At 58.3% G+C, this 8484-nt stretch overlaps 1 protein-coding gene and 2 long non-coding RNA genes across 3 annotated transcripts in view; 1 reads left to right on the top strand and 2 right to left on the bottom strand.

Moving 5' to 3' along the window:
- IFT46 (intraflagellar transport 46) overlaps positions 1-5852 on the top strand; it is a 6637-nt gene extending 785 nt beyond the window's left edge. Inside the window, exons 2-10 of the mRNA XM_019511683.1 lie at positions 139-272; positions 849-923; positions 1023-1116; positions 1588-1716; positions 2114-2235; positions 3022-3088; positions 3359-3419; positions 4768-4853; positions 5404-5852. Coding sequence (XP_019367228.1) covers positions 139-272; positions 849-923; positions 1023-1116; positions 1588-1716; positions 2114-2235; positions 3022-3088; positions 3359-3419; positions 4768-4853; positions 5404-5499 — 864 coding nt within the window. The 3' untranslated portion in view covers positions 5500-5852. The remainder of the gene's footprint in view (positions 1-138; positions 273-848; positions 924-1022; positions 1117-1587; positions 1717-2113; positions 2236-3021; positions 3089-3358; positions 3420-4767; positions 4854-5403) is intronic.
- A 586-nt stretch (positions 5853-6438) lies between these two features.
- LOC109293978 lies at positions 6439-7691 on the bottom strand. The gene is made up of 2 exons (XR_002096441.1): positions 7505-7691; positions 6439-7204 (listed from the first exon to the last, which is right to left on the bottom strand). It is a non-coding gene; the product is annotated as an uncharacterized LOC109293978 (long non-coding RNA).
- Positions 7692-7734: 43 nt separating this feature from the next.
- LOC109293723 lies at positions 7735-8478 on the bottom strand. The gene is made up of 3 exons (XR_002096377.1): positions 8335-8478; positions 8178-8246; positions 7735-8012 (listed from the first exon to the last, which is right to left on the bottom strand). It is a non-coding gene; the product is annotated as an uncharacterized LOC109293723 (long non-coding RNA).
- Positions 8479-8484: the final 6 nt, after the last annotated feature.

Here is an 8484-nt window from a genome sequence, read left to right as displayed (position 1 = left end):
CGGGTGGGGACGAGGCCGGGCCCTTCCCCGCCCGCAGACGCTGCGGCCCCGCGCGCGGCACCTCCGCGCTGCCGACCGGGCCCGGTGGGGGTGGGGGGAGTCGGGCTGTGGCGAGGGCCGGGTCCCGACTGTCTCTAGGAGAAAGCCTCATCCCACCAGGCCGGCCCGCGAGGGTTTAGTGCGGACGAGGACGAGGACGAGGACGAGGACTCGTCGGAAACGGACTCGGAGGAGGAGGAGGAGGAGGAGGAGCACGGTGCCCCGCTGCAGGGGTACGAGGCCGAGGGGGGCCCCGGCCGCCCAGTACCAGGACTCGCCCAGAGCTGGGGGTCACAGGGCGAGCGCCTGCCCAGCCTCAGGCAACAAGGCGCTGGTTTCGGTGCCGGGCCCGGGCGCCCAAGCGCAGCCATTGCCCGTACCTCTTCCGGCCTGGTTCTGCCATGCGGTTCATCCAGGGCTTTGGAGATCTGCTCTGCCCTTGTTTCCTTTCTTTCTTGCCCTGGCAGGAGGGTATTGTAAGCCAGCGTGGTTTAATTCCCCTGGTGGGACTCTGGCTCCACCTCCTCCCCGTCCGTCTGTCTGGAGCTAAATGGGGCCCCCGGCTCTCCTGCTGCCACCCAAGTGCGTGCCCTGGGACGCAGGGTGGAGACGCGCCTTAGACTTGCTGAATCAGAGGCGCGAGCTTTCATGAACAAGAGCTCGCTTCCCCTGCTGCTTGTGCCTCCACCTCTGCCTCCTGCCCCGGCCAGCTCTCCACTTCTGCACACTTTGACAAGATAACGTATCATGACATCGTGATCGTAACCTGTCAAAGCAGACTGCACTGCAGTATCCCTCTCTTTGTTTAGTGCCTACAACCCAGCAGATTACGATTATCTGCCTGTGTCTGCCGAGATTAAAGAACTCTTCCAGTATATCAGGAGGTGAGTGGAGGGCACGCAGGGGAATCTTCCTCTGGGGAAGGAAGCGTCTTTCCTGGCTGATTACTTGACTATGGTCTGCTCCCCCTGCACTCTCCCCAGGTACACCCCACAAACAATAGAGCTCGAGCACAGGCTGCAGCCTTTCATCCCAGATTTCATTCCAGCTGTTGGTGACATCGATGCCTTCTTAAAGGTACAGCATTGTCAGTGGTTTCCCTGCAGGTCCTCCTGCCCAGCTTCAAGCAGTGCCATCTCCTGCAGGAACTGTCTTAGCAGAGGAAGGCGGAGACCATTGGATTTTTCTCATTGCTGGAACAGCAGCAAGATGGCCATGCCCAGTGCAGGAGTAGGGACCTGCCCAACTTCCCTTGGTGCATAAGTTGTTGTAGGATATCTATGCAACCAGTTCTGCATTGACTTTCATTAAAACAGGACATAAGTTCCAGGGGCAAAGACTGCATCTCTTCCTGTGTGTATGCAGTGGGTAGCTTAACTGGAATGCTGCACTGGCAGCTCAAGCCATCCGTATGTCACACATTAGCAGGTTTATCCATTCCTTCTGTAGCCTGAACCTTAAACCTACAGTTTCCCATTTTAAAAATCCTTCAACCTCCTTCGCTTTGGATCCAGAAGAAAAACAACTGGTTTCTTTCTGAATTTGCAGGTTCCACGTCCTGATGGCAAACCAGATAACCTTGGGCTGTTAGTACTGGATGAGCCGTCTACAAAGCAGTCAGACCCCACGGTGCTCACTCTCTGGCTAACAGAAAATTCAAAGCAGCACAGTGTCTCAGTAAGTTGCCAAGGGAGGAAAGCTGTTAATCCCATGCTAAGTGTGGTATAGTGTCTTTCTAACCTGCATGGGGGTTCTGATTAGTTTGATGAGGATTTGGATCTGGAAAAAAATTTCCCCTAAGCCCAGACACTTGGATATGTTTGCAGTTGGCCACAGGCACCTCCTCATCAATAGACTTTGGATCCATTTGTTTCCTTCTGTCAGAACTTTGCTCCCCCATCTGGTTGTTGCTGCCTTTGTCACTGTGTTCTTTCCCTGCTGTTCTTTTGCACTAATGTGCAGAAATGGGATGGCATAGAGCAGTTGTTAAGGGAGCAAAACCACCTGGCCTAGTCAAGAACAAAGCCCACAGGCCTCAACGCCAGTCTCTCCAGATTGTCACTTCTCTTTTCAGCAGCAGGTAAAAGTGAAGAGCTTGGAAAATGCTGAGAAGAATCCCAAGGCCATTGACAACTGGGTTGAGAGCATAAGTGAACTGCATCGCTTCAAGCCACCTGCCACTGTGCACTACACCAGGTGAACTCTGCCCCCTCCTGCCACTGCAATCTGCGCTCCACGATCCTTCTTGTCTGCCATGCAGGAGAGGCCATTTGAATGCCCGGTACTCCGCAAAATCTTGTTCCTGCCTGCTTTGTCATTCAGACAGTTCTGGAAATCTTGCTAAAAAAAAGGGGACATGCAGATGACTCAGGAGAGGGCCTGGGAGTCAGGACACCTGGGTTTCACCCCAGCCCACCACTGGCATGTTTCACGATGCTCGACAAATCACATTACCCCTCTGTACTCAGTTCTTTACTTGTAATAGTGAGCTGTCTAATCACAAGTCTTCCCCATGGTTTAAGTACTTTGACACTGAGTGGAAAGGCTTCTTCCTTTGGCACAGAATGCATGTTAGCTCTTCCCAAAGGTGTGACCAGGAGAAGGGAGGAAGGAATGTCACTGACCTGCAGTTGGATGCACAGCACGACGTGCTGCAATGATAGGTCCCCGGAGTAGTGGACTATTTAGACAAGATGAGGTCATTCTTGCCATGCCTGGGGTTGGTCTCAGCCTCCTGGCCAGAGTTTACAACTGTGGGTCAAAGGCACAAGTCCAGATCTTTGCCACAGGCAGACAGTTTGGAAGAAGCGTGTGTGCTGTAGCAGTCCGTCCTGTGGTTTCTTCCCCCCGGGTGAGGGGGCAGAGGTATCTGCATGACAGGGAAACTAATCTCAGCTGCATCAGTGGGAAACCTTGTCCCCAGCAGAGCTAATGCTGTTGTATTTTGCGTTTACACGGGGGTTTGTTTCTCTTCTCTTGCAGGCCAATGCCTGACATCGATACTCTGATGCAGGAATGGTCTCCAGAATTTGAGGAACTCTTGGGAAAGGTACGGTATCGGATTGACTACAGCTGGCAAACGCATTGGTGAGTTTCTGCTTGGTAAGCAGGACCCACATCACAAATGGATGCGTTGGCACCTTCACATGCCGACACACACGGGGCTGACTGGGCTTTGATAAGCATCTGTCCAGGAGGGGTCACAGAGGAGAGCTTGTGTAGCTGCTGCCCAGATGCTGCTTGTTCTGTGCGGGGATAACACAGCACACGCTTTTAGGAGAAGATTGTTCATACTGAACTGGGTCCCTTCTCCTTTCAGGTGAGCCTCCCCACCGCAGACATCAGCTGTGGCCTGGCAGAGTACATTGACATGATATGTGGTATGTAAAGGACTGCCAGTCCCAGTCTCCTCTCACTCTTAAAGGTGGCAGACTCCCTGCCCCTCATTCCAGAGCCGACGATTGGCTGGGGCGGGGGAAGCAGGGGGTTCATAGATTCATAGATTCATAGATTAAGGGTCGGAAGGGACCTAGTAGATCTTCTAGCCCGACCCCCCGCCAGGGCGGGAGAACAACAAAAACCCCAAAAAGAGAAATGGGACTCAAACGAGTCCAGCTAGGTGGGCATCCAGCCTCTTCTTAAAGACCCCCAGGGTAGGGGCCAGCACCACTTCCCTTGGAAGTTGGTTCCAGCTCCTAGCCGCCCTAACGGTGAAGTAGTTTTTGCGGATGTTCAATCTATACCTCCTCTCCAACAGCTTGTGCCCATTTCTCCTTGTTATGCCAGCGGGCGCTAGGGGAAACAGCGTCTCCCCCAAACCCCTCTGGTCCCCCCTAGTGAGTCTATAGACAGTCACCAGGTCCCCCCTTAGCCTTCTCTTGTGGAGGCTGAATAGGTTCAGGTCCCGCAGTCTCTCACTGTAGAGTCTGCCCTGTTGTCCCTGGATCATGCGGGTGGCCCTCCTCTGGACCCTCTCCATATTGTCCACATCCCTCTTGAACTGGGGCGCACAGAACTGGACACAATACTCCAGCTGTGGCCTGACCAGTGTCGCATAGAGGGGGAGGATCACCTCTTTGGCTCTACTCGAGATGCACCTGTGGATGCACGACAAGGTCCGGTTAGCCTTGTTCAAAAAGCACTGTGCTGTTCTGAGTCGAGCAGGCAGCACTTCCTTCCGATCAGCTGGGCTCTGGCTGTTTGGAGGAGGCAGCTTCTGAGGTGCACTGAGCACAGACCCCTCGTTGGATGTGGTCCTCTCTGGACCAGCATGATCCTGGTGTGGGGGAGCAAGATGGCCCCCCCTGAGAGATGGCTTCCCCTGCTGCAGTTCCAGGGTATGCAGGAAAGCAGCCACGGAGCCTCTGCAGTTAGCCCTTGGGCCGCCAGTGGAGTGCCGTTCTGCAGGGAAAGTGCCCAGTGTCCCTTTGGCTCCCTGGGTCAGGCCCAGTCCTGCTTGGCACTCATGCCATGACTGTTGCTTGACTTGCACTGTGCCGGCAAAAGCTTGAGATGGCTGGAGCCAAGTGCAGCCCCAGCAGAGGCAGAGTGGGGCTGCCTGCCAGCGCTTGCAGGTGGGGAAGGACCTTCCTGGGCCAGAGCTGAACACAGTCCGCAACCTGCAGAGCCCAAACACTGGCTGGCAATGGGGACGCCAACAGTGCTGGCACTTGGGGAGGGCTCCAGGCATAGACACGCAGTGGTGCTGAGGACAGTGTTCTGACCTAGCAATCCTGGACATCCCCGTCTACAAGAGTCGGATCCAGTCTCTGCATGTCCTCTTCTCGCTATATTCGGAGTTCAAGAACTCACAGGTAGGTGCTGCTGGGCCTCGCTGCCCCCTCCCTGACAACTGGCGTCAGGTGCGGGGATGCAGCTTCAGGCACAGCCAAACGATCAGGCTGAGCAGACGCATCTCTAAGGAAAATCCTTGCTTGGAGCATACTCTTCTCGGTGACGGCCGCATGAGCGACTGAGGTACCACCCTGCTTGCTCCGACATCCAGGCTGTTGCTCCCCAGGGATCTCTTCATCTGTCACTGGGATGAAGAGGGCAGAGGCAGACAGGGAGGTGGTTGGGCCACCTGCCTTAAGAGCTTGATAAGCTTCCAAAGGGTGCAATCAGGACCTGCTATCCTGACCCCCTGCCACATCGCAGCATGCCCAGGCCCTAGACCTGTTGGATATTTGTGGTAGCAGCCAGCTTAGACCAGCTTCTGAGACTTGTGGGTTCCCAGCACAGTGTGGGATGGCTTTCAGGGACGGCAGTCATGACGGCAGGGAAGGGGCTTTGCAAGGATGTGTACCCAGGCGCTCAGTTGCTCAGAGCAGGTCCCTGCACTCATGCTGTCTCCTTTCCATGCAGCATTTCAAAGCTCTGGCAGAAGGAAAGCAAGTCAGGAGTCCTGCATCCAACCCACCTGAGCCAGTGCCAGAGGCAGACATACTAAGCTTCAGCTGAGGGCAAAGCCTTTTCTTCCTGGCTCAGGCCTGCGTCTGGGAATAAAGCCTCAGACAAGACCTGCTTCCGGGTTCTTCAGGGTGTCTGGATGCCCTCATGGTCAGTGGCAGCTGCTGCGCAGAGCTCACTTCAGCTTGTTCCTGCAGGACCCAGCCTTGAAGGAGCTTGTGTAATGAAGCCATGGCAGGGCTAGCGGTGCTGTCAGCACCCGAGCCAGGGCAGAGCCCACCTCCTGCGGGCATTCGCCTTGTGGTCCAGCCCTCCCCCCTCAAGAGGGGCCACAGGCCTCCAGTAGCTTCCATGCTGCCTGCTCTTGGCTCTGGCATCCCAATAAAGTGCTGATGAGCCGTGCAGCGTGGCTGTGCAGTGCTGTCTTGCTGGGGCGCTGGTGAGGGGGCGGGGTGGCAGTGATGGGACCTCTGCACAGACCACATCCCTAGGGGCAGTGTCCGCCAAGGAGACAACGCTGCCAAGGCTGCAGCACAGCTGGGCTCTGGGGAGCCAGGCAAACAATCCAGTATTCGCTCCCCCTCCCCTGTGACCTGCAAGCCAGCTCCAAGCCAGACAGATGCTGAGGATGGGGACAGCAGTATCATGCCCATCCTCCCCTGGGACCAACTGCTGCACTGCCTGCAACATGCAGCTGCAGGGAGAACTGCTCCTTTGCTTCACCTGGGTCTGGTTGGTAGAACCTGCAAGGTGCACCAGAGCAGCCAGTGACCCCGACACCACAGGAAGGATGGAGCCTGTGCACTGCTTGGGTCCTGCCTGTGGCACCAGATGACATGTGCCCCATCTCCAGTCTCAGCAGACACGGGCCCGAGCAGGTACTCCCGGTTTATTTACACCCACTCCAGCAGACTGGGGCCAGGGTCCTGCTGCACTTTGTAAAGGAGACGATTGAACAGCAAGAGGGAGAAAGAATCAGCACGGAGCTGTGCCACGCTGCAGTCTGGTTTATTGCGGTCAGAACAACTTCCAGCCCCAGCCCGAGCAGCCCGGCACAGGCTGGTATGCTGAAGATGCAGATGTTACACGGGCGCATGCCTCAGCTAAGGGGGCAGCTGCGTGAAGCAACTCAGCTAACAGGATGCATAGCTTAATGAACTACCCAGGGGCGGGTCAGCCACAATGGCCATGTCTCCTTGGTCCTGCTGCTTGGCCAGCCATGCCAAGGCCCCGGGCTGATGTGGACATGAGGAAGATGGCAAATGGCTGAAGAATCCTGCAGGAAAGAACGGGTCTTTCCAGATGCACAATCACAGGGCAAGGGGGCAGCAAGAGGCAAGGCCACAAGCAAAATGCGCAGCAGAGGCTGGATGGCTCAGAGCCCCTCAGGCCCAGAGCAACAGCAGCTCGGGCCCGTGGGGCTGCTGCACAGGGCAGCGAGGGTCTGCCGGTGTCTCCACCAGTGCCCTCACATGCTGCAGTATCTGGCCCTGGGGTGTGCCCCCAGCATGCTCAGAGCTGCCCAGTGGAGCCAAGAGCACGGAAGGGATCTATCTCCCCAAAACGCCCTGTACAAAGCTCCTGTGGGTCATTCCTCAGCAAAGCTCCTCTTGCAGGCGCCGTCTCCCTGCGCTGTGCACTTCTCGCAGGGGCCGTCTGCCAGGTGCCTGGACAGCCCCTGGCAGCTGTCCCACCCCAGAGCCAGTGTAGGCGCAGGCAGGGAGGCAGCAGGGGTGACTCTTGCTGTTTCAGCCTCCTGCAGAGCAGAGCAGAGCAGAGCAAGGGCGCAGAGCTGGACTTGCCCAGAACCCCTGCAACAACCACACCTGGGGTTACAGCATGCAACGGCCCCAGCCCCCACCACAATGCCTGCCCGAGACAGACCCACGGTGCCAAGAGCCCCCCAGAGGACGAGTCCAGCCTGGAGCCCGAGTCCCAGTCACAGGAAGGGTCAGACTCTGACCTCTGGTGCCCAGGCACCAGGGTGGACCTGTGTCCAGAGCCAGGTTGGAAGCCTGCCCCCAGCCCATGTGCCCCCCCAAGACAGGGACCTAACCTGTGCCCTCCTGCCCCGCCGGTGTGGGGAGCTAGAGTGATCCTTCTCCTCCACCCTCTGCAGCTGGTCAACACCGCTCGGCTCTCTCCAGAGACAGCTGGGCTCCCACCTGCCCGCAGCCAAGGCTGCTGCATGCACACCTCGCTCCTGCTCCCCTGGCCCTTTCCCAGCCTGTGGCTGTGGCTGGGAGCACAGGCCAGCCCCACTCCCAGAACATCCCCTGGCCCAGCAGCTGAGCCCAGCAGACTCGTCCATGCGAGGTGCAGGGACTCAGGACCCCGGGTCAGAGGGTAGGGGAAACCTGGTGCTGTAGGAGGCTCTGGTGTTGCCACCCGCCCGTCCCACCTCCCCGGATCTGGGAACCGGTCCCGAGTGACCTGCAGCATCGTGCCAGGACAGGACGAATCTGGATGCCCTGGTGTCGCACCACGGGCTCACAGCCAGATCTCGTCGCTGCTCATGCTGGAAACCTTGTAGAGGTGCCCGGCCATCGGCAACCGGACGAGACCTGCAAGGCAACAAAGCCCCTGGTCAGGGCCCTTCCAGCCAGCTGGGCCCAGGGCAGGCTCCCCCTTGCCCACCAGTGCTTACCCTGCACCTGCGGGCAAGGGCCCTGGCTGCACCAGCCCCTTGCGGGGCACAGTTCCCCCCGCGGCGCGGCCCCGGCCCCTACCCAGGCTGGTCAGGACCAGGTTGCTGTCCGGCTCCAGCAGCACAGTGTCCTGCGCCTGTCCCTGCGCGGCTGTCGGGGGAGGAGGAGGTGAGGAGCCCTGGCCCCGCGTAGAGCAGGGACTCCTCCGGGGGAGGGCAGGCTGGGGCCGGGGACGCACCTTCGGCCCGCGGGCTTGGCGCCAGGTTGCGGAGCTGCAGGTCGGAGGGCAGCGACGCGTGGTCCCGGGGCAGGTGGGGCGCTTTCAGCTCGGCGCAGTGGCTGCGGCGGGGCAGGGCAGAGGCTGGAGGGAACCGCTGCCGGCCTGCCC

The sequence above is a fragment of the Gavialis gangeticus genome, unplaced genomic scaffold, assembly GCF_001723915.1.
Source record: "Gavialis gangeticus isolate Ggan-Ray unplaced genomic scaffold, GavGan_comp1, whole genome shotgun sequence".
Taxonomy (NCBI): domain Eukaryota; kingdom Metazoa; phylum Chordata; order Crocodylia; family Gavialidae; genus Gavialis; species Gavialis gangeticus.
This window is presented reverse-complemented; position numbering and strand designations above follow the sequence as displayed.